The following is a 25,977-nucleotide window of genomic DNA, read 5'->3' on the forward strand; positions in this document are numbered from 1 at the left end:
TACATGTGTTGACTAATGAGCCACCGTGCTTCATGGGGCGTCCACGCGACTAACGCGTTCCTTTCTCTTACAGGGGGAGATTGGCAGACCAGGAAGAAAGGTATGAAATAAGGTGCTGTCTCAGATATCAGCCTAATAAATAGCAGTTGTAGCTCAGAAAATACTCAGAACTCAGAAACTTGAATAACAACTAGCTAATGTTGAAGTCTAACCTGCTTGTGCTGCTTCTACTGCTGCTGGAGATGTGAGACAGGGAGCTCAGGGCCCAGGGCTGAGGAGCTGGGCCCTGTGCATTGGAGAGCCCTTGCGGGTGGTCCGAATTTGATAAATTCCCCTGGTAAGAACATATGGCTCTAAACAGGCAATTAAAAGAGAATGAGAAATAATATGAACTAGGTTACGTCCACTAGGGCCTTGTGGACAGGGAAAGCAGAATACTGGAGCTATCATAAAAGGTATATTAAAAAAAAAAAAAAAGCAGAATCAATTTTTTTACTGTTCCAAAGTCAAAACAAGGTTCAGCTGACTAGCCCAGAAGGAGGAATAATCGTTAATGATTACATTTATAGAGTTTTGGCATGGACACAATGTGCCGACTACAATCCTATGCTGGGTGACATATGAGCTATGATATATTGTAAAAAATATGTGCCCCTACGTGTGATGAAACAGAATATGTTGTCTCAGTGGCTAAGTGCTTGCATTTAATGTAATTAATTTTAAAAGAAGACAGAAACGCAGGGTGAAATCAGAGATATGCAGAGGTTAGGTCACCAACCAGGAAAAGAAGTGCTGTTCTAAAAATATACAAAATCTTTTTAAAGCAGGTAAAAGTTAGTAATTCAAATCAATGTGAAATATGCAACACAAGTGGTATTAATTAGTTCATCTAAATCACAGACATCCTACAATAAGCAAAAATATTCTCTGTATGAATTCGCATGTTCAAAACTGTAACATTTCAGAGAGAGTCACTCAAAAATGTGCAACACCCGAATATCTTCACCACTGCAGTACTTACTCTTCTGACAAAAACTATTAGGTTCCAAAAGAGTAGTTGTCCATATAAAGACTGGGAATAAAAGCAGTATAATTCCTCCTAAAATCCATGTGGCTTATGTGAGGTCACTCTTACGCTCAAATATCATGGTTGGGTTTCTAGGGCAATATAGTCCAGTGGTATAGAGCAGTAAGTGGGGTACCTTAATTTGTACCAGTTTAGGATATAGTCAGAGTGATTTACAAGCAATAGGTATAACAAATAACCATATATATATAATTATTGCTATTTATATAACTAAGTAGCTGATACTAAAGAGCTATACTATGATAGTATACTTACTATAGTTAGTAACATACAAATACTCTTAATGAGAATAATAATAAATAAGAATATCTTAGGAAAAGATTTGGTACTATTCTTAGTGTAAAGTAGGCTCGTGCTAACAGAATTACATGGAGGTCTTTTTTTTTTTTTTGACTTACACTGTACTAAATAAAAGGAGGATTTATGTTATTGATCCTGGGTTTTTAGGATGTTTATTTTGACTTCAGATAGATTTCCTCTGCCATTCATCTATATTATTTGACTCAGTTTCACTTAGTATTTCTGGGAATACCTGTTTTCTCTCTTTATGCAAACTACATTATGAATAGAATATAGTAACTATTTCTTAGGCTTAAAAAAAAAAAAGAAGAAGAAGCATTTGAAGTTCTGTATTCCTCCATGTCTTCTGAAAGCAGTGGAAGCCTATGTTTTGGAATGATGCTAATTGAGTTTATTGTAATAACTGATGCTTTCCTTTCAAGGGTAGACCAGGTCCCCCAGGTGTGCCGGGAATGCCAGGACCGACTGGATGGCCTGGACCAGTGGGACCCAAGGTAAGATTAACACACTTAAATTGCTCTCAGAATATGGGTACACTTCTCTTTCAGACCCACAGATGATTAGACAAATTCACAGAGGATAATCTAATAAGTCTCATGATCTTAACACAACAGTTGCCTCAGGAAGTTTCCAAACCACTCTCTGCTGGGAAGCTGTAACAGCACAAGGACACTCTGCTCTTGCCCTGTTTCTTACCTTCCTCCGCAAAGTTCTGACCAATCTAGGTTAGGATGATGCACCTTCAGCCTAACCCCAATAGCATTCCTATGTTGATTAAATTATGTCAAAGCAAAATTGAAAATCAAGTTCCATGAAGACTCATTGATAGCACCAAATGTCTTTCATAACCACCAGAATTAGTTTCCAAAATGATTGGAAATGATTATTTCTTATGATTATCCTTTTGCCTGGAAGTCTATTTCTTGGCAGTTGTGAATGTTCATTTGATCACAGGAAAACACCATGGCAAAGGGGATTAAAACCATTTGGATGATGGTCAGGTATTTCAGGCACAGTTCCACAGACTTGTCCAATTGCCTCTGTAAAAATTTTGCTTGTAATACTGTCCTTACACCTTGACAATGCTTCTGCTGGAGGCTTGACACCAAGTCCCACTTACAAGCCCCCCTTACAAGTGCCACTTGTGCAAAATTCCGTTTCAGTCACTCTTCATAGTCAACAGCAGAAGAAATGGCAGGACATGACATACTTCACTATAGCAGAGTGGCTTCTTCATCTGCATTTATTAGAAAGAATTTACAGGACAGTCCTTTACTGAATATTATCTTATGCAAAAACTCTTCACAGAAGCTAAGTTATATGAATTTTCTCCTGGAGTATCTGATATAGTTGCTTCTCTTCAATTCAGTATGTGAGTATCAGGCAAAAGGACTGCAAATGATGGTTCTTTTGGAAACTATATTTTCCAGTGTATCTGTGACTCTTCATTTGCTCCATGAGGGTTGTGGCACTGTCTTAGAGGGTATGATGTAGTAGCTCTTGCTAGAGAGTGGTAGTGGATGACTTCTGAATTCAAACCACATCAGTAAAGCAGGCCCTCAATCTCATTACTGCTAAATTAGATGAAGAACACCATACTGTAGAGTGTGGGAATATAGGCAAGCAGCAGGGATTTGTGTATTGGAAAAGAGTCCGTACCCTTTAACCAAGAGGGAGAAATTAGTGCTCCCCTAAAAGCATCATGTGCTGTGGTTTCCCACTTGACAGCTGTGAGAACAGATAGAAGACTTCCCTACCTTATTCCCTCACAGTTCGAATACTGAAAGCAGACCCACCAGAAAACCGGTTCACTTTGCTTTTTCCTTACATAAATTTTAGTTTTATTTATGAATTCTTCCCAATGTTGTGCTATTTTTTCCTCTTTGTCTACTGCTATGTTTTTTCATCATTCTCCTTGGAATATTCTTCACATTCAACAGTAATATTCTCCTCTATGTCTAGCCTGCTGTTTAATTTCTATTCTTCTGCTTTTATCATCTCCTCTGATCTGCATTTCCTCTGTTCTTTAAAGATGTTCTTACCTTCTTTTCTTTTGACCTTCATTTATGCCATTTTCCTGTCAGTTAAGACAACAGTTGGATGGAAGCCATCGGATATCTGCGCTTGCTTCCCTAGATTGTGTCCTTTCCTTTCTCTTCCTCTGATCTTTCCAAACTCATGATATCCATCTTTGCTACACCCATTCTTTACATCATCTTGTTGTAAATCTCCAGTGAGGTATTTTTTTGCTTCTCATTCTCATGTCCATGCCTTACATTTCTTCAGCTGGTCCTCATTACTTGTCTGCTTCTCCTTGGATGCAGCCTTGGTTCAGTTCCCATCTCTTCTGTTTTGTTTCTTCAAGGCTTCTTCTCAGAACTTCTGCCAAAGTACCAGTCACTGTGAAAATCCTCTTTGCTACTAGGACAGTGAGAGCCAAAGGAGAAAGAGCGCCAAACATATTCTGCTGGATAAGGCTGCCTCATTTCTTCAGGGACTATTCCATATTTCGACTTAGATAATTAGCTGACAGGACCCAGAGAATTCGTTGCAAAGCCTTTTGGTGATTTTGTGTCTCCAAACCACTGTAAAGCCTATGTTGTCTCAGATTTAATATACAAGTAACTAGGATGTCCCTCCACACCAAAAGACTTGCAGCAAATCCCTTTCTTCTCTGTAATTCTGTGGAAGTGACTTAACATATGATAGGTAGAGGCTATGGCTCTTCAAGCAGAAAAAAAAAATGTTCTGCTGCTTATTTGCTTTTATGCCCTTCCATAGCGTCTGGCAAAATTCAAGCACAAGTTACACACCCCAAAAATGCAAACACAAGAACAAGACAGTATTATTAGAGGCCTTGGGTGGATTGTGATACACATATAGACTTCTGCTATAGTGCTGCTCCAAGCATTGTAAAAGTCAAGCTTGTCTCCTATATTCGACACAAAACCACGAAACTATCAGACATTCAAGTATTACCTCAACAGAGAGCCACTCACAATCAATAACTCTCTTTATTGACCCCTTTAGGGTGAAAAGGGAGATTTGGGTGTGATGGGATTGCCAGGTACAAGAGGACCAATGGGCTCCAAGGTTTGTTAAACAAATGCTGCATTTTCAGACATCTGTTTTTAATGCTCTGCTGACAGCTGCTTCCCTCATGAATTTGCTAGAAAGCACTTATCAATATATATCTTTTTTTTAGAACAGCTAAAAAGATATGCTCTCCTTCAAGTGAGGTTATGCTGTCTGTTTGGTCTTGGCTGTGTTCTTGTCTTTTCATGGAATTGCTCTGGTGTAAGTTGTAACACACAAAATATTTTTTAAAGCAAAGCTCATATATAATTGTATCCCCCCTAGAAACTGGACCTCTTAATTATATGTGCAACATTAACTCATGACTCAAATGTATTTCACCTACCTCATAAGACTGTGTAGATTCTTTTGGTCTCATATTAAAGCATACTTCTGTACTGACAGTTTGAGTAGTAAGCACAATTTGGTCTGGATGTCCTGCTATCTCCATTTGTCTGTAGAACAGCTTCTGCATTTACAAATTTCAGCTGCAATATTTTACTGAACTTGAAAAAATAGAAAATTTATTAATTAATATTAATTTTGCAATTAATTAATAATCACCTTCATAATTCAAATAAAGCACTGGAAAGAAAAAATGAATACAGAAGTGTGGTGTATGTTTCTCAAGGAGAAATTCCATAGCAATCTTCACATTAGAAGGTGACTTAAACATCTTTTAAGTACATCTTCCATAAAGGAAAAAATAAAAAGAGGAAAAATATTGCTAAAATAATTTTAGATTATTAATTATGGAAAGCAAGGTTTAATTCACATGCAGTTACAAGTTTATTTTCCTTGTTTTAATTTGAAAAGCAATATCAAACCTGCTGGCTTTACCTGGCTTTTCCGTGTTGGCTTATTGTCTGAATTGTCTTGCCTTTAACTTATTTTTTGAAATTCTGTTTCAGTGCACTTTTAGAAGCTATAAGCATTTATTTGCATTTAGCAGTTGATGAAGTTAATTATTTGTGCTTCACTCTTTTTCTTCACTTTTAAAATACAAACTTGCTTCTTGGGTAATCATGAAAATGCGAAGCGTTAAAATATCTATTGTTCCCTTTAGGGATTTCCTGGAACTAGAGGAGAAAAGGTCAGTATGACAACAATAGAATAAGGTATCATTTAACAATTGGAAACACTTATGTAAGTAAATTAACTCTAGAAATCCGATAATATTTATTGAGGGAAGTCTAAAGGTCCCATTAAAAGATGAAAAGGAATATGCAGAAGGAGAGCAGTCTTGAGGCTTGTGTTAGGATGCTAAAGGAGTAGGTCTTACATTCCATCTTACTGTGAACAATTTATTATAGTGCACTGCACTACAGTTTCCATATTGGTAGAATGGGCATAATAATCCCTATTTATTGATCTGGTTTATTTAAGCTGCATATGATCTTTGTCATGGGGATAGTTTTTACCATAAGCGCATACCATGGGAAATGAACTTGGATGAAGCCAGCTGGAGGAAGAAAAAACATGTTTGGAAATATCATACCCAAGAAAGCACATATTTAATGTAATTAGCCAGGGAGAATGTGCGCCTTCTCCTATCAACTTTAATCTTAATTCTTTTACAGTGTCAGTGAAAGTAATAAGGAAACATTTTAGAATATCTGCCCGCTTTCACACTCAGAAGATCTTCCAATATGCTGCATGGCTCCAAATAGTGCCTCATAGAGGAAAAACATGTTTTGCTTCCATGTGGAATGTAGTAACTAAACTACATTATCGCCCTGTTATCTCTCCCCAGGGGTCGAGAGGTGACACAGGTGACAAAGGTGTCAAAGGAGACCAGGTACTTTTGAGGGTTTTTTTTTGTCTTTCTAAGATGGCCCTGAGCTTAAGTTAAATGATAACCTTGAGGTATTCCTGAGAGCAAATAGGGAGCCCAGAAACATGTCCCTGGGAGGGCCAGGGTGGTGAGGGGAGGAGGTGGCCCCCTGTAATGTCATGGTGGCCCCTGTAATATCACAGTGCCCCTGCCTGTGTCTCAGCGGGCTGGGGATGTCTTGTAGGCAAACTAAACCTGTGCGGTCCATATCCGTGACAGTTTTCCAACGTGTTTCTACCTGGGGACATTATATTGTGGTGAGAAACAAGTGAGATCTGTGCCTTAGGGGTCCTTTTACCTCAAAAAGGGAAAGCAGCAATGAATCGCAACTCAGGGTTTTTAGAGATATCTACAGGCTGTAGGTGAAACCTGGTGTTCTTCCTTCAATGCCTAAATTGATGCTGCCAATCTTTGCCAAAGATTACTCCATGTGTTTTAATGATTTTTCTCCTTTTCCTTTCTAGGGAGAAATAGGTTCCCCTGGAATGCTGGGTCAGAAAGTGAGTACGGGGTGTACTGGGGAATTGTGTTAAGGGTTGAATGTCTTCAGAGATGTCTTGTAGTTAGAAAAGATAAAGCATTGAGACCTCGCTGTGGACTTGACCATGACCTTTGGCCCTTTTATCTTAAGAAAAAAAAAAAAAAAAGAGATTTAGCTCAGTTTGTTGTTGTTTCTTTCATTTCCAGAACACTGATTTGGATATATTCTTTTTCCCATTTAATATATTCTCCATTATAGACTCCTGATTGGTCTAACTGCTCTTATTTTATATACACAAAGCTAATAAACATTTCCTTCATGATACTCTCCATCAAAATGGTACTGCTATAAATAGCAGTCGTAACCCTGGCCAGTTTGGATTTCACCATTATTCCGTACTAGAAAGCCAATTATAATTCAGATTGCATCTCATTTTAGGGATAGAATTCTTAAATGAGAATCATTTTATGAGATAATCCCATTTTGTCTCTGCAATTAGGACAAGGAAATAATTCTTCTAAGGAAGAGAGGAGATCAATGGATTAGCTACCTTCCCTCTTCGTGGATATTTTATATCAAAAATCTTGACAGCAAAGCAAACTGTTGTCAAAAGGGTTAGACAGTTTTGCTCAACAACTTCTCTCCATAACCCCAAGTCTTCTAGAATGCTTCTGATCTCTCCATTTAGCCTTTGCTTTAGGGAAAGCATTTGGGTAAATTGTAAGAGATATTTTTGGCTTTAAATTTTTATAAAAATATTTGATTGTAATTGTGAGTTTCTCAGAAACCAGCTGTGCCAATACAGTATAGATGAATTGTATGGAGCAAAGCCTCATCCACCTGCTATGTAGAATAAGGCATATATAACCAGAGTAATGCAAATTCCTGTACTTACCTTCTTCCTTTCTCCACACCCACAAAGGGCGAGATGGGTCCGAAGGGGCAGTCTGGAGCACCAGGACACAGAGGACCTATAGGAAGACCAGGAAAACGAGGCAAACAAGTAAGACCTTGTTGTTTTCTCTTCTCTTGACTTAAGTAGTTGTGTCATACGTGCAGCACATCATGGGGAAAATAGTTTTTTCCCTGGACTGGTAACAAACTGGTTGAGGCTCTGGATAAGGGAGGGATTTCAGGTGGTTTTGCTGAAGAATGAAGGATACTTCCACTCCTCTGTCACACTTTGTAGCGTTTAGTTATATATTCCTGCACATTCTGGTCTTTTCTGGGCATGCTACAAACAGCATTCTCTTCACTGCAGCTCTAGGCAGGTAGGCAGAGTTGGCCTCTTGTGAGGAACATGTCACTGCCTGTGCCCCCAGCTGTTCCTGAATTTTCTCTGTGACTCACCACTATGGAGAACTATATTACTTCTACTAAGACAGACATTGCTTGTGTACATCAGTAATAGCATCCTCTACACTAAAAATTACATGCTGCAACACATTAAACTATTGTGCAATCTGCATCATGAAAGTCATTGGTCTATACTTCCAAGTCTCAGTCCTTTCATGCATTCCTTATTTCTATCACATGCGATAAGCGTTCATCCAGTGTTTTCTTAGGTACTGCATCTGGAGAGCATTTTCTGTTTGCATTATCCAATTTGGCCCTGATGTTGATTAATACAGATGAGACTTCAGAGTTGCGGGGCCTTGGTGATGACTGAAATGCAGTGCAAAGAATCAAAGTACTAAAACATCATCTCTGTTTATTCCTTTCCCTCTGCTAATACTAATACAAGATTGATTTGTCAGTCTGGCTTATTTATATGACACTTCTCACCATCGTACTGCGTGCCAGGGACAGATTCGTCTTCTCTGAGAAAGGTCAGGATGAACACTTAATGACTTGAAGGAACGGTAATCTTGTGTGGAATCTGGTATGGAGTGGGATGATGACAAATGGTTCTTATTTAGGATTCAAAATAACTATGCTTGGAGAATTAACTTTTCGGATTTTCAGATAAATTGTGAAGACTGGGAAGTGTGTGTAAATTTGATATTGACCCCTACAAGGAGGGTCATGCCCATTCGCCAAGGAGTCAGCAAGATTAGTGTTGTTAGCAATCCAAGTGACCAAGTATACTTCTTTGCTTGCATCTTTCCTTGAGTATTTTTTTAAGCAATGGTATTAGGGAAAGCAGGGGAAGGAAGTCCAGCCTGATGCTAAGGAGACCAGACCTTCTGGGGCTCTGAACTACCTGAGGAGTCCGTGTCTTCCCACTGACTGACAGTGAAGGAGTGAAGGTATGTGTAACATAGGTCTACTAGTTGACCCATCAAGAATAATTTTTGCCATTGAATTAGCACGTTTTGAAAGCCGATGTGTGCACTCTGGCAGTTTTGCCAAGAGTGTTCACCTGTCCTGCCAAAAGACATGTGCACAGATTGCCTTTACGTAGCATAAGAGAGGGAGAAGACACAGTGCCTGCAGGTCACCTCCTGTTCACACAGAGCATATGCACTATCCTTTCTTTTCTGAAATGACTTCCTAGTTCATCTTAGAAATTTTGTTTCATTACACAGTATCTTAGTCATAAGGCATTTCATAACTTAAGGCAACAATCGGTGTAACAAAGCAACTGGAGTCTGGTCCTAATCAGGATTTCCAAGTTCACACTTCGATATATAAGCCCTTTCTGAATGTTCTGATTCCAGCATGGTTTCTTTTTGAAAAATGGGTTTCCCTTACTGTAATGCATCAACTAGCTGCTGCTTCTTCTTCTTCTTCTTCTTCTTCTTCTTCTTCTTCTTCTTCTTCTTCTTCTTTAATCCTTTGAAAAACTTGAAAATGGCATTTGAAATCTCTGCAGGTCTTGTTGTCACACTGAAGTTCTGCACTTCTGCAGTTGTTTGTTCAACTGAGATGGTAGATTCCACCAACACGGCCATTTCCTGCCTCTTGATCCAGCTGACATCCCAGATGAAAGCTGCTAAATTGGGAAGGTGTTACTTCCACTTCCATTTTGAGATACATCTTGAGTATCCTTTTGACTTCTTCAACTCTTCTCTGCCTCTGGGGCAGGCTCTGCCTACAAGGTGCCAAGGAGGTGGGATTTGCAAGTCACAGCCTCAGAGTCCTCATGCAGAGATAAACTGCCCGAAGGAATTGGTGCCAGGGAGTGAGTTAGGGTTTCAGCGTTGACAAGGTTAGATGATGTTACTTGAAAAAAAAGGGAAAGGAATATAAATATTGTCCATGAGAAAAGCTTTTCTGAATGTGAAAAGTGCATGTGAAAAAGTACAAGGCAAAGATATTTAATAGAAAACTCAGTCTTTGTTTAATCTATCTGTGCTAAGCAAGAGAGCTTTAAGCAATCACTCCTACAAAACAGGAGATACAGAAGTCTGACAGCTTTCAGGCACTTTGTTCTGGCATTGGATTTTCTCTGCCAGGTCTTTATTTTGTGGGAATAGAGATTTCCCACAACCTTTTTTTCAGGAGCTGCCAAGTCTTGCTCTGGCAGTTTTGTGTACTCACGTTGCATAATGTAAGAAGCAATTAGAGATCAGCATCGTGGACATTCACATAAATCTTGGAGTGTTTTGATGGCACAGAGCTAACCTAATAGGATTAAACAAAGCAAATATTCAATTAGATTTTTATGGGCCATGGCAAAAATAACCTTCCTCTGTTAAACGGTGCTAGTGACATTCAAATGTGTTCATGGGATACCACATATTGTGTAACACCAAATTATTTTAGTATATATTACTATGCATGCTTCTTTACTCTGAAAATAGATCTGCAACAGCACATCATTCATATGTGAATGCACATTAACTTGGAATTACACCATCCTCAAGGAATTAATCTCCTTTGGCATTTAAGGAAAGCTAATATAGCACCAATCATTTGTGTTGTTACACAAAAAGCAGATTAGATATTTGAACTTTAAGCTGTATAATGCACTTGAAATCTAAATCAGTTTGGTAAAGCTGAGAAATCCAAGCCTCAGCATAAGAATAAGAAAATAAATATAGTTATAAGTTTAGGGAGCAAAGCCAGGAAGACACTGAACAGTCCCAGGATATATTTCCAAATGCCTAAGGGAATGGCTACACAAACAAGCTCCGAAGAGACAAACCAGAGAGCTGGTTTTAAACTGCATGTAAGCTCCTTTCCCGCAGTCACTTAGTGCATTTGGACTGAGTGACCAGAGGGCCATCATTCACCACCATGTAGCAGGACAGACACCACTCAAAGCTTACACTTTGTAAAGCCAAGCCCTAGCTTACCTTGCAATGACTTGTTAATATAGCTATATCTAAGGGCTATAGCTCAAGGAGATATGGGGACCTAGGCACTTGAAATGCTTTTGAAAATGAAGCATCTGCCTCAAAGCATGAAGTTCAGAAGCATTAGATGCCCCTGAAAAAAAATGCATCCTAAATCTGGGAAACGTCTTTGCTCTTTTTAAAGATAAAACGAATTTATTTCTTTCCATCAGCCTTGCAAAGTCAGCCTAATCTCCAGAAGTCAGAGCTGCTTTCTTTCGCATTAACATAGTAACTGATGATTTTCAGGGTCCACTATTTCACCTGCACTAGTCGTTTCTCTCTGAGTTGCACTGCCTCCTAGATAACTACCACAGATGAAAAAGCATCTTTTAAGAAAGGCCACTGAATGACTTATGTCAGGGCAGAGTGGTTCCTGACTCTGCACAATGCAAATATACTGGTATCATTCACTTTTTTGGGAGCAGGAGCCCTGCTTGAACACACCTTTCTATCTCCATGTGGAAGAGGACAGAGCACCTCTCTCTGGGGTGATGGCTCTGGAGCTCATGCCATGCACTTGTTCCTCTTGGCAAATGTCTCTGCTTTCTTGAAAGGGAAGCCATCACCAGCTGTAGAGGGGGAGAGTTTGTGAGTTATTAATAGTTTAATAAACAAATGGATATCTCCTCTTTCCTAGGGACAAAAGGGAGACATTGGACCTGTGGGAATCATGGGTCCACCTGGAAGGCCTGGTCCTTCAGGCCTGCCAGGCCCCCCTGGACCTTCAGGATCAGGTAAGCAGGGGGTCAGGTAATTTCAGGCCCTTGTGCCTCCTCATTCATCCCTCCTGACTGACCACATCTGCCCATAGAGGCACCTTTACAGAAAATGCTGGAAGGTTTGTTTGTTTCTCCACTTACAGTGAGATTTCTCCAAAAGGAAGGTCATTCCAACCTTGCTCCATTATAGGGGACCTTACACTTTATTTTGAAGCCTTCAGAATGTTTCTGATGCTTCAAATAAAACTGAAAAATGGGCTTCCTGGCGGGACTGTATTGGATGAGGATGATGAAAGGCTATCTGGCAGCCTTGGAAGAACTGGTTAATGTTCATCATCCAAGGTCTGTTGCTTCGCCAGATACACTAGCTTGCAATGACAGATTGTTATTTCTAATCAACCAGGACATACTCACCCTGAAAAGATCTGTAAAAGAAAAACAGATGAGCCTCAAATCCCAATGACAGTGGGAGAAACAGGAAAGAGAAGGAAAGCGACATGAATTAGAGGGGAGAACCCAGGAGGAAACAAAATTTTCTTATCCATTTTCTTCCCTTTTCTACACTGATGGGTAGGAGAGATCTTCCTTCTGGTGGTGTGGAAATGTCACATAGGGACTACTTCGCAACTACTCTGCGTATATCTTATTATGAAACATCCTTATCCTGAGTAAATTATCTAGAAAATTTTAAAGAACTGAATTTTCAGCATGCCAATGGGAAGGCAGCCAGATCTTGCGATTACTTCTTAAAGGCTTTATTCCATCTCCATAAAGTTTATGTATCAGGCTTGTCAATCTCTTTGCTCTAACATATAAATTCTTCTTCTAAATGACCTTTCTGTAATGATGTCACTGCTTGCAGTATTAACATGATGGCTCATAATTCTGATTCTGCAGACTACTGCGCTCTTGATGCTGTTTGAAAGTCAAAAAGCCTTTTTTCTAAATCTGTTGCATCCTGTTTTTCTAGCTGTGTTTTCCTTTCTAGAACTCTCTGAGACAGCAGTGCCCAGTTGACTGTATATATGCGCAAGTCACATGCAGATGTAATGCAAAGACCGACTAACACTTACACTACAGTCACTGCACAGGTGCTATAGAGTAATTACGTGTGCGTCATGGCCTGAAGTTCTATAGCTTCAATCATATTGATACTTACCTGGAAATCATAAGCAAATGGCCAAACTCTATAAAGTTGGTAGAAAAAAATAAATGTGATCTGAAAGAAAAAGAATGTGATACAAGCTCTAGTTTTTCTCCTAAGGTGCTAGAATTGGTGGTAATGACTTCCCTCAGCTCTCAGTGGGTTTGCTGGGAGATGTGAATTTCTGAACATTTTTGTAAGCGCATATTCACCTGGCAAGTCCTTTTTCTGCTGAAATTGTGCTTGTGTTTCGTATGGTAACTTTCCCACACAGCAATCTGTTGTTTTGTTTCCTAGGACAGTTAGCAATAGGACCAAAAGGAGAAAGAGGACTTCCAGGGCCTCCAGGAAGATGTCTCTGCAGATCCCCACACAATGTGAATAGTCCACCATATGAGGAATCTGTGTTTGGACACAGCTATCCAAAAGTCCCCGCGGTAAGCAGATTTTCTAGGAGAGAGCAGCAACTGTTCTTAAGTAGTTTTTTTAATAAGAGGTGTTATGTTTGCTAACATTTTGGATTCAACAAGGAAGATGTCTGTATGTGGGCAGTGTGCTATTTCTACTATCCAAAACCTTTGAGCTCCAGTCAGTGCAAAAGAATTTAATCTCATATCTAGTTCTGAGGGATGTGTAAGTGAGATGCTGAAATACAGCTATCTTGAAACAGTAAGTAGGGTGGCACATTTTTGGAAACCTTTTTTTAAATATGAGGATGCTTTCCTCAGCCTTACTCTACATGCACCATCTGGTCTTACTGCAGTCAACTGGAGTGTCTTTCTGGTCAGCTGGTGAAGTGTCTCTGTTTTTTTTTTTTTTTTTGCTTATATTTTGTGTGTGCAAACTCAGTGATTTCGGAATTGAATATCAAGGTCAAGCATATAGCATGCACATACATAGTACTTTCCCCCAAAACACAAGCCCTCTACCTTGAATGCAAAAAGACTCTACAAACCATGGGAGTCAGACTTCTGAGCTCCTGTCTGTAGAGGAACACTTTATACAGCCCAATTTCTCTAGCTTTCTTGAAAGCATTTTTATGAGCAGATTGGACAAAGTGCTCTGAAGGACAAGTCACTGCTGGCAAGTGATGTAGGACTTCTCTCTCTGCTTTCTTTAGGCTTTGTAAATGCTATACCTGTACTTTTCCTTCAGCTGGGCCCTGCCTTATTATTCTTTGCACGGTAGCACTTAATCAGCAATGAAAATGCTGCCTTTCTGCTGCTGCATGGGTGCAAGCATGCATGGGTGCAAACATGCATGGCCCCGTCACCTGGAAAGAGGGGTGTTGCATGATGTATTGCCTGCGGCTGACAACACCCAGTAGTAAGTTAATAAAGATGTAACCAACTAAAACACAAATAACCCACAGCCATCTCTGTGAACTCTCATTTGGTCACAGCCGAGCGCAATTTCCGCTGCTGGGAGTAAAGGGACGACGAAGAGGCAGGGAGGGAAGCCACACAAATCTCTGCTCTCATCCTCTCTGAAAGTGGAGCAATTGCTGAGCCACACTCCCCAATTGCTCGTCCAGTTCGTTTTACTACCTTAACTGTCAAGAGCATGAGTTTAGAACCCCACACAGCAGCATCTGAGTGTATTTTTAAAAAACATTTTGTAGCTTCCGAGACCAGGATCTATCACTTCAGAGAATACAGATCTTCCATTGAGTTTACCAGAAATGAGAGCTCTGAGGCTTGGACTTTAGCTCCTGAACACAATTACAGAATCTGTTCTTTGTTGCCTATTTCTTTGCTTTCTTTCATTCGAGCTGAAGGCATTTTTATTCAGTGCTTCTTTAATGATATTGGCCTTTGTCAGGGGCTCTGGGAATATTCCGCTGTGTTAAAATTTCAGGGTAATTTGTTTTTTAAAAAGGCCAATTCTATTTATGCTGGTGGGAATCAGGCTCAGGCAGTACATTACTAAATCTATTTTGCTCAGAAACATTCCATTTTCTTTTTCTTAATTTAAAAATGGTTTGAATTTTGCTAAACTTAATTTGATTAAATTGCTGAAAGAAGAGATTTTTTCCTAATGCCTCTTATAGCCAATTTCAATGCCTGAGACACTAAAAGAATTTGGGTAGAGGAGCTCATCCTAATTCTCTCTACTTTGAACCTTTTTTTTCTGCTTAATTGAAGACCTTGCTTTAGATTGAAGTGTATGCTTGTAAAGCAATATGCAACTCAATGCTAATTAGATCTAAATAAAATATTAAAAGATAAGTGAAAGCTACACTGTGGAAAGCATTATTTATGTTGTAGTCACAAGCATGCCTGAACAATTATAGAAAAGCCCTCAAAGAGCACTTATGCCTTTATGGGTTTTGTAGTCGTTCCTGTATCTAAACATTGAGCATCTGAATTTTTTCGCAGCAATGATCATGATACGAATATTTGCATGTCATTACCTGTCATTTTGAGATAAGGTCATTGGAGTCTTAATTTGGTCCCCAGAAAAGACCATTATCTCTTATAACCTCTTCTCTTTAACAGATACAAAGCAGCCTCTTACTATCTTGCAGAGCATGAACTAGCATGGGGTTTTGCACTACCATTCTGCTTCCAAAAACAACCAACCCATTTTTCTGCGCAGTTACTTATGTAGTTGCTGATACAGATGTCAGCCTGTGAAACTAGATTCCACAGCAAACAAAACACCTACTGAAAGGGTTACGAATCACCTGTTTTTCTCTCCCAGATTTTTGTGGTGAACAACCAAGAAGAATTGGAACGGTTAAACACCGAAAATGCCTTAGCATTTAGAAGAGATCAAAGATCTTTGTATTTCAAGGATACCATTGGGTGGCTCCCAATCCAGGTGAAAATATGACTATTATCTATGAAAACTTGCAAGTGTATGCTTCATTTTCAAATACAGTGCCTATTCTTGAACTTAAGATATGATGCAGAATCAACCAAACAAATGAAGAAAGGCCTCATTCCTGAGCACTGGCACAACCATTTTAATTCTGTACTTTTTGTTCACAGAAGTCTTAATTATTGAGGCATTAACTCATCATTGTGCCAGATTTTGCTAACTTCTCCGTGCACCGTGCTCCAGGAGTGAACAAGGGAATTGTGGTTGTTATGAGAGTCTGATTTAGCACAAAAATAAGGTGAAACCCATCAGAGTGCCAAGCTGTCAGCAAGTACAAACCCTGCGAATTGAAGCCTGGTGTATCCTTACTGCCCCAAGGGCCTGAGCCAGCCCCAGGGTAATCTGCAGAAGATTCCTTAACAGACTTGGCACCAGTCTCTGTATAACCCCTATTAATCACTAAATAGGATAAGACTTGCAGGATAATCACCTGCAGGATAAGAAAACCTAGTTGCCACAGACAATTCTGCTGCTTGCGCGTTAACTGCCGCGTGTTTTTCCGGCCAGCTCAGCCCTCTCTACCCCGTGGGTTACCCCGTGGAGCACGGCGGCACGTGTGGAGACGGCATCGTGCAGGCCGGGGAAGAGTGCGATGACGGCAACACGGTGGCGACCGATGACTGCGTGGGTGAGTTGGGGCCGGCTCGAGTTTTCTTTTCCACTGATAAATCCCTCTGTTTTTAGGCCAGTTTTCTAAGGAAACAAGAGGTAGGTGGACACTCTGTGTGTGGATTTGTCTACCTACCTGCCAGTCACCAGACTTCCCCTTCCAACATGGGAACCTCTTGACATTTTTGCATTTGAGAACAAGAGAACTGAAAGGCAATTCAGCTACAAGAGGTATAGCAAGCAGAGCCATATAGGTAAACTCCCCTCTAGGCTTGCCTGACCATGGGAGCCATCCAGGGAGATGCAGCAACCTCTCAGGCTCCAGGCACGAGAAAATAATTCAGTTAGGATTTGCAGTTAGCCATGAGCAACAAGCCTGCAGGAAAGCAGTGCTCTAGTCCCGGTGCTCGCACAGCTGTACGGCATGTATGGTGTGCATGGTATGTATGGTATGCATGCATCTGGAAGTCCCTCGTGTTACTCCGTGCTGTGCACTGCTCTTCCAGTGAATAGAGGCCTTGCAGCAGGGAAACTCCGTGCGCTGACGTGTCCTGGCCTGAGAAGTTATTACTGAATTATGCAACCATGAGCACATGGTCATTGGTGGGTTCCCAAGCACCCGTGTGCCTCTGTCAGTTGTTCTCTTTTCAGAAGGTGGTGGTTAACTGAATGTTTAATTGGGTTTAATTGGACACGAAGCTCGTAGTTCCGAGGAGCAGCAGTTTCTGATAAGCAGATCATTGGTGCAATTAATGAATTATCTGTGAGATTTATAAGATGAGCACATGGTTAGTAAATGACCTACTTCTAATTCATACAAACTTTCTATCCTTCAGTGTCCTTTTAATGTGCCTAATAAAAATGCCTTTGAGGAGGAGTAATAGGGATCTTAGGCAAATGAATCTGTTTTCAGCTTACAAAGTCATACTCAAAAAGTTGGAGACATCAAAAGCAAAGTCTGTCTGTTGAAGTACAGTCCATAAATTACTGCAGCCTCCCCTCCACCTACCAAGAAAAAATGTCTCAGGTCCTACTCACACTGAAGACAGTAAGAATTAGTGAGAAAAAAAAACTTTTTTTGCAACCATTACATGCTTATTTTTATTTTATTTTTTTTGATGAAGAGACAATAGGTGTGCATAATCTTCTTTGCGTGGGGGAGCTCACTTGCAGTAGGCATGTGTGGATAGTACTTGATGTTGGGTCAAGATTCAACCTGGGAACCTGGGATTTTCAAACCGCTTAACGATTTTGAAATGCTTTTTTTTTTTTTTTTTGGAAAATGTGACCTCTTCAAATCATTTATTTTAACTGTATTGTATTCCTTTGATTTTCTCCTATAGTAATTATCTATAGTAGCATTATCTATTGTAATTATTGTGGTTGTAATTATGGCTCAGACAGTGATTATTTATGGCATTTCTTTTCTTCATCACCCAAATAAGGCTAAAGAAAGAATGTTCTTTGTAGTGAAGAATATTGCATCTCCTAGGACAGAGGTCCCTATAGTCAGAGTCCTTATAAGATACCCCTCTCCAAAGCCTTGTTTTATGCTCTGACCTTAAAAATCCAGTCCCACTTGTGGTACAGTGTTTCTGTCTGTATTTTGGACTAGGATGCCGCCGTGCTTACTGTGGTGATGGCTACAGACACGAGGGGGTTGAAGACTGCGATGGGAAGGACTTTGGCTACTTAACGTGTAAAACATATCTCCCTGGGTATGTATGAACTGTCTCTTGCTTCACCATTAGCATTAAAAGAGAAAAGCATTGCCAGGTGTATCTTGTTCAGCTGGGACCGCTGAAGGGAGTGGGGGGAAGAAAGACTGTTAGAATCTTTCCATGGTCTAAATGTCACTTCTCCATTATATGCACACAATTCCTATTGGGATAAATGAATGAAGATCACATGGGCATACATTTGACTATTATTTGCAAAGATTTCCTCATTTTGAGAATGTTAACGTTATTTTAATGTCCACTCATAACATACCAACAATAGGAAAGACCATGATGATCAAAAGAGGAAAAAAAGAGCATCGATCAATCTCCTTCTGCCCTTACCCTTAAGTCTAGGGATACTCTAGGAGCATCTTTGTTTCTGAACCAACCATGCCAACCTTTCCAAAGACTAGGAAATTCACTCAACAGCAATGGAAAGCCATACAACTGCTTTGCACTGTCTTTCTGCGAAGCATCTGCTTATTGTTGAGTTGCCTTCTCTGCATTTGCTTAAATAGCTTCCTTGGGTCAGCATTTTGCCTCCAACAGCAGTACCTCTATTTAGCTGTCAGGTATTGTTACTGGCTAGCAGGAAACATTTAATTTGCAAATGGAATTATGTGCAGAGCCCTCATCATTCAGGAGAGAATAATGTGCTAATTGACAGGAGTAAGAAACCGCAGGACATCTTTGTAAATCAAGAGCTGTGCTAATCCTTCCCTTGCGATTGCTGGAGCACTCCTGGTGCAAGAGATTACTGAAAGTGAGACTAGCAAAACTGACAAAATATTTTATGGATCATATCTTCAAGAGAGTGTTGAGCTATTTGCTTGTAAAAACAGTTCCCTTTTCAAAGTCAGAAGTTAGATGCCAAGAATAAGTCCTGCGAAAACATGAGTTTCTTTTTCTGTATTTCATTTTCCACATGTAATCAAGTTTTGAAGAATGACTGAAATCCTCTGTTTTTGTGTATGCAGCTTGTTGAATATCTGCTAAAAGAAAAGACAAGCTGTGACTCATCAGGACAGTGAGAGAAATATGTGAGCTTGGCAGTCAAAAGGAGTTTCCTCCCAAAGCAGTCTCGCCTCCAGTAGCTCTGCTGCAGCTGATTTTCCTATATCCTATTTTTCCAGTGTCAAAATCCCTCCCTCATATTCCACTCACCTTTGTTTCAGATTTTGTGTTGGTTTTCTGAGAATGTGGATTTTCTGAGGACATATTTTAAAGAACCCATGCTTTTGAATGCATTATTCACTTGAACATATGTTAGCAATAAAAACTGATCAAAACTGCTTTTTTTTTTTTTATTAACATCTCTGGTCAGGTCTTTAGTACATAGAACCACTGCAGCTCTGTTTAATGGAAAGATTTAAAAAGATCTCATTTTTTTCCTTATCTCATGAGTATCCCCATACATACACACACTGTAAGCAAAACTTGCATCTAATGCTATTGTATAAGCCTTGTAGGTGCTCTAGGTGTCCCTGCTTGAGCAGGGGAGGGTGGACTAGATGGTCTTTAAATGTTTCTTCCAACCTCAACTGTTCTATGATTCTGTGATTCTGTGTCATGTTTTTATTTCACTAGATACTCTTTCAATGGTGGGCGTGTGGCACTATCATTATTTCATGGATGTGTAAAACAAGTCAAAGAAAATTCAAAGTCACACCTGCTGAAGCTATTGGAAGTTACTCGAAAATGCTTAACTCAGATATTTAGTTGTACAGTTCCCACCCACAAGGATGGCAGGAATTAAACCAAAATCTCAGTGTCAGGGACCTAGTGATTGCCCAAAGAATTTACAGCTGCCTGGAGCTGCTGTTGAGGCCTCCTCCATGTACCCTGGCCAACATACAGGCTCCTCTCAATGGGGATTTTTTTCTTAATTGGCATTAGTGGGAACTAGTATTTGCTGCCAAGGGGGAGCACAGTAGAGCACTACTGGAAATTGCTCCTTTGTTTTGGTTGCCAAATGTCGCTGCTGATTGCCTTGATTCCTGCAGTGTTTGCCTCCAGAAGCTACATTCATAGCATGAACTGCAGCATATTTTGGAGCTGATATCTTTCTCTTTCATTTTAGGTCTTATGGAAAATTACGATGCACTTCTTACTGCTACATTGACTCTACACAGTGTCGATATTTCACATGAAGGGAGCGCAGCGGTGAGTAGCATCCCGCGTGTAACGGGGATGCTAGGTGCTACACACTCATCTACCCAAGGAGGACTGGGGCAAAAAGAAAACAGAAAAAAACTCTGTGTGAAAATAAACAAGTCATGCTGCTGATGGCCATTTTTTTTTAAATTAAGTCAGATTAGAGAAAAGTAGGACCACTGCATCCTGTCTTAATAGAAAAATGTCAAACGGTGTTTGCCAGTAAGACTTTCCCACAGCTCCATGTGGGAACTTGCTCTCTATCAAAAATGCAACATTAAACTACTGGAAAAGGAATTTCACTAGCCAGGAACATTGCGTATTAATACAACATTACCTCGACTTAGCACTGTTAGACCTAAATGTAAATTCTTCAGGGTTTTTGTTTTTAAACCTTCTGGGCGTAAACACAATGCATATCTTGGATGCGGTGTTTATACAGACCCATGGCTCTTTTATGACAATGTGAACTTTTTAAGTGCTGAATCCATGGGAGTTGTGATTTTGGGGCCACTGAGGCTAACCCGGCACCCTGATGCCATTCAGAAAGTGCTTTAAAGGGCAACAAATCAGGCAAAAATCACCTTTGCCTCCAGCTAAGACGTTCAGCTGTGTGCACCTGCACGGACACAGGAATGAAGCGGTCACACAAGGCCTGAAATTGCAGAACACGAAGGCTGAACAGGGCAAACAAACTGCAAAACAGCCAAGGAGCACTCTCTTCCCAGAGGAATCAGCTTGGAAGGCAGGTCAGAGCACGAACATTGCTCGTTTTTCCACCGCTGTGAGGCCGGCTGCATCCTGCAAGATGCCAGGAGCACTGGGACAGCTTCGCGTTAGCCGCTCTTCCATCCCCTACCTGAAATCACAACGTGACCATGTACACATTGCTTATCACCCCGGGTTCTGCACTGAAGCTACTGGGTTTTGTTTTCCTCCCCTCATCCTTCATCGTTCAGGTAGGCGCTCATAGTCCGTCCCTATTCCGTGTGCCGTCCGTTTCCGCCGTCTTGTATGGACTACCTCTGGGTGGACATCCTTGGGGCAGTTCAACTCTACAAAGCAAACTTTGGAGTTGTGTGTTTAAGGATGATCATTCAGTCTATGTGCTGTATAATGTACATATATTTTTGTTTTTCAGAAAGTTTGGTCAAATATATTAGCTCTGATAGGAGTCAGGGTGATTGTAGACTTACTAGCAAGCATTAAGGAGTAAATTTCATGTGAGAAACATATTAAATATGTTACGTGCAAAAGAGTTTGTAATAGATGAAAATGTTATGAAGATGTGTGGAATTCAAGTTTAAAAGCCTTAAGCGAAGGTGTTATTTTCATACAGGCCATTCTTTTTTGCTTTGCTATAAATGCTGTACATGAATATTTGAAATGCATGAGGTATATGTAACGATGACAGCACTGTAACAGCTGCACTTTTATGCTTACTTCTATAAAGCTTAAATAAAGGTGGATACTATAATGTAATGATAATGTGTTAAAACAACCAATAAATACATATAACTTTTACCACCCGTATAGAAGACTTTAACTCTGCATGTCCAAAGAGATACTGGAATTAGCAATTCAAAACAAACCAGAAACAGCTAGTGTACTTTTTATGACTAATCTCCTACCTGGACTGTTCATGTTGCTCTGAAGTCAAGCCACCGATGTTTGTAGGTCTATTCAGCAAGGATAGGAACATTTTTTTTCCTCATTGCTTTTTTTTGTTTGTTTGTCTGTTTCGCTCTTAAGCAAAACTACTCATACATGTTCAAGGAACCAGAGGAACAAGGAATATATCATAAGCTGAGGAAATTTGTGCTCTAGAATAAATATATCTGGCTGCCCGTGTCTGTGCGAGTCACACACGTGCAGGTATCCCCATAGCTGCAGGAGGATCCTGGGAATGATGCTTCCCGGGAATGCCACCACATCCACTGCCTCCAGGCAGTCCATGTGAGCTGCTGCTGTCTCCAGAAGCTGCTGCTTCCTCAAAAACCTTCTCTGTCTATCTATGGCTGCGTCCTTCCTTTCCTAACTCTATTCTCCTCTGAAAAGGAGAATGGCACCTGCCTTCCTGATGGCCCTCTGGGAGGGCTTCTCTCCTACCCCCTTCCCCTATGAATTCCTTGCATTCTCCAAGGAGCCCATCTCTACCCTAACTCCACGGAAAGCTGGAGTCTTCAAGAAAGTTGATAATCCCAGATGCTTTTTGCTGTCAGTTTTATCTAATCTTTTAAAAGACCCACCTTGAAGAATACTGAAGTTGCAAAACCAAGAACATAGAAGATGGGGAGCATAAAAAGTGTTTGAGATCACTTTCTTAAATTGTAGTGAGCTGCGCATTTTCATGCGTGTGTGCTAAATGTCCATTCAGAAAACACTTACAAAGCATGAATTTTAAATGCACTTTATTTATACAGCACAATCACATCAGCATCTTAAAAACAAAAATGAAATAAAATCCCTTCCTCCTTATTTCTGTTGTATTTGCTAATAATTAAGGATGCCTGTTTGGCCATAAATTAGCCCCCCTTTTTGGGGGGAGCATACTTGGCCATTCGTAGCAGCACATACTTGTGGGAAAGTTCTTGAGCGATGAGCATGCAGCTGTAGAACAATAACGAAAACAGTGTGAGCTTATGTCATGCACCGTATTGACTGTAACCTTACACTGCTTACACTGAATATGCTAGTAATGCTGTTATCTACAACTTGTATTAATAGCTCGCACCAATAAATCCCATCATTGCCTTGGTTCTGGTATTTCCTTGCTTTCCTTTGCTTTATTTGCTGTTGTACAACAACATTTTAAAATACCGCTACCTAGTTCAAAATGCTGGGGAGGCGAAGGAACGTCTTGGCTTTCAGCTTGGATCCTCACCAGGAGATGCTCCGAAGCACCACAGCACCATGCAAAAAGGCAGCACTAGAAGATTTCCCCATGGATTGGTGAGTGGCTACAAGAAGCAACATAAAGCTGCTGGTATTTGGGGCAATATATTTTCCCCCTGTCTGTCATGAAAGCTCCGTTTCCATGACATTCCCCCCTCTGGTTTCCTAAATCTCTTTCCTCTTTCCTAAATCTCTTCTTTCCTAAATCTCTTTCCTCTTCAGAACATACAAACTGCAGCCGCCAGATATGGACTCTTGCCCATAAATCTGACCATGCAGCTCTTCTTCTTGCTTCGTTCTCAGCGTTTCTGGCTGCCTCCAAGTTCATATCCTTTGTATCCCATCCTCGCTCCATACGCTCTGCTTTGTGTGCTCTTCTTTCCCCTCTCAGGCGACACCTTTTCACTTTCTTCCATGTGCCACAGTCCCGCTCAAATCCCATGCAAAGCCACTTGGCCACAGTTTAAAAAGCCACATGCTGCTTAGAGGAGGCAACGTGAATGTCCCCAAAGCTGCAGGGAGCGAGTCCCATTTCCCTCCTGTGGCCTGGGACCAGGGTGAGGGTCTCCCGACCACTGCCAGACTGGGAATCCCCCAGAGCCAGCACTGACAGGTTTTGCCGAAGGAGGTGGCTGCTGCAAAAGAAGCCTTTCTCTTAAATGCAAAGTACCGAGCAGTGAGTCGCTGAACGCAGAAGGATAAAGTTAAGCCAGGAAATGCTGAATGCACAATTCGGATCAGTACAACGGCTGCTTACGGGTCTGGCTGGAGGCTGTGCGCCTCACAGACTGCCTGACGGCTGCCGACCCAAATCCAGGAGAAAAGGGGACAAAGCTTAAGCAAGGGAACCATTTGGAGCCCTTATTTACCATGGTCGGTGATAAAAGCAACCTGTAGTGCTGCACTCGCTCATGCTCAGCAGCGTCTTTGCTGCAAAGCAGCAGTTTTGGAGGCTGCTATTGCCCCTAGCCACCCCAGCAAATCTGGTTCCCCTGATTGCATTTGTAATTAGTGGGTCCTCAGAAGACAGGACCTAATCCAGTGCAGGGAGGAGAGGGCAACCGTCCCAAATCATATTAGAGGAAAGCTCTCCTGCTGCAAATCACATTAGTGGCTACTTCCTTCCCTCTCCGCCCTCAGCCCCCAATAAAAACTTGGAGCTTAAAAAGCCCTGAGTTACAGCCCCATCTTTTCAGGGTTTTTAATTCACTCTGTCAGTCGCCTGCGTATTTTATGCCAGATCTGCTCTGCAGAACTGGGGGCTGCAGGGCTGGCGCTGGCGGGCGCCGGGGCGCTCGCCTGCATCCACTCGCTCCCTGCTATCGCTTTTGAGTCACGCTGGGCTTGAAGGGGAGGATCATTGGTTAGGGAGAAGAAACGGGGCACAGCTCTTGTCAAAACGCATATATTGGGGACCAAAAACTGCAGGGAGGACAGCTGGCGGGACGTACAGTACAAAGCTGGATTTAAGCTGTCTTGCTCCCGTGTATCCAGATGCAGAGCCACAAACCATGCAGTGGCAGCAGCGGGTTTTTGGTGCTGCTTTGCTGTCATTTCACAGGGGATTCAGTTAGAAGGCACCCTCCAGAGCAGAAGGGAGCCATGTGGCTTACACTGGTTGTCGCATTGCAATTTGCAGGGGAGAAACGGTTATTCCGGGCCAGGGTTTTGGGGCCAGAAGATGCCTTGTAGCAAATTCAAGGAAGAAGGACGATGGGGAGAGTGCCCAGGAACAGAAACTTTGCACAAATGCTGTCCATTTTGCACTATTCAGGCTCAAGAACTCAAAAAGGTCCCCAAAGGCCACAAGTGACTAACCAGTACTTGGGTTTCTGCAGCACTGCTCAGCACAGCGGCTGATGGTTCCCACAGATTCCGGGTGTTTTGCCTCACCTGGAGCATCTATACCCAGATTCCACAGTGAGAGGGTCTATTGTGCAAAGCAAGTCGATACGTGAGGACTCAAGGCTTGGTTATTCCTATGGCAGGAGCGACCACACTGCTCAGAGCAGGACGGCACGTGGGTGCCTCCCTGCTCTAACGAGAGGGCTGTTTGCTCGCATCTTTCTTTTTTGATTAAAAAGGGCAGTAATAAGTAGTAGTTTTCGAAAAGTTATATTCATGCAGGAATACCCTGCCTATACCTGCATTTTGGAGGGGCTGCACCAAAAAGTCTCATCTTTCTCACAACAGGAAGCAAAACTCCTTTGGAGCTGGTTGTGCGGACAAAAAACACTCACATGGCTGCATCAATCTTCCTCCTCTCCCAGAAGCCACTACACACTCAGAGGCCCTTTAGAGACTGTAAGAAAATACCAGCAGCTTAAGAAAATGTTAATTAATTTATATTTTACTACTTTATGCAAAGCAGAAGAGCTCCAGCAGAGGGGATCCATATCCCAGCAGGAGCAACAGCCTCCACATACGAAGCCTCCACGCACGTGAAAGGCCAACGCGAGGAGGCTCCGCGCGGAGGAGCGAAACGCTCTGATTTCTCCCCAAAAGGCTTCTGGGGGTTGCACAGGCCGAGCACGTCCCCAGGCTGAGGAGGCAGCTCACGTGTCAGGCGGTGACGGGCCCAGGGCCATGCGGGGCGGCCGCGGGAAGGAGGCCGCGGACCAGCTGCCGAGCCAAAGAGCAAGTGGAAAACCGTGACCTATAGGAAAGTATGCGAGGCACGCCTGGCCTCCCGGGCTGCAGATGAGCCCGCGGGAGCAGCACTGGAAACAGACGCTAAATTAATTGGAAATTATTTTGGCACAAAGCCACGGCCAGAGCAGTAGCCCTGGCAT

The 25,977-nt window shown here is 41.5% G+C and overlaps 1 protein-coding gene across 1 annotated transcript in view; it reads left to right on the forward strand.

Annotated features, from left to right (window-relative positions):
• Nucleotides 1-20,482, forward strand: part of COLQ (collagen like tail subunit of asymmetric acetylcholinesterase) — a 35,983-nt gene extending 15,501 nt beyond the window's left edge. Inside the window, exons 5-17 of the mRNA XM_088521171.1 lie at nt 74-100; nt 1,810-1,881; nt 4,418-4,480; nt 5,529-5,555; nt 6,216-6,260; nt 6,761-6,796; nt 7,700-7,780; nt 11,698-11,794; nt 13,221-13,360; nt 15,627-15,746; nt 16,314-16,434; nt 18,031-18,133; nt 20,217-20,482. Coding sequence (XP_088377297.1) covers nt 74-100; nt 1,810-1,881; nt 4,418-4,480; nt 5,529-5,555; nt 6,216-6,260; nt 6,761-6,796; nt 7,700-7,780; nt 11,698-11,794; nt 13,221-13,360; nt 15,627-15,746; nt 16,314-16,434; nt 18,031-18,133; nt 20,217-20,286 — 1,002 coding nt within the window. The 3' untranslated portion in view covers nt 20,287-20,482. The remainder of the gene's footprint in view (nt 1-73; nt 101-1,809; nt 1,882-4,417; nt 4,481-5,528; nt 5,556-6,215; nt 6,261-6,760; nt 6,797-7,699; nt 7,781-11,697; nt 11,795-13,220; nt 13,361-15,626; nt 15,747-16,313; nt 16,435-18,030; nt 18,134-20,216) is intronic.
• Nucleotides 20,483-25,977: the final 5,495 nt, after the last annotated feature.

Source organism: Tinamus guttatus, unplaced genomic scaffold (assembly GCF_059628265.1).
Source record: "Tinamus guttatus ecotype Peru unplaced genomic scaffold, ASM5962826v1 Tinamus_guttatus_pri_ptg000115l, whole genome shotgun sequence".
Classification (NCBI taxonomy): Eukaryota; Metazoa; Chordata; class Aves; order Tinamiformes; family Tinamidae; genus Tinamus; species Tinamus guttatus.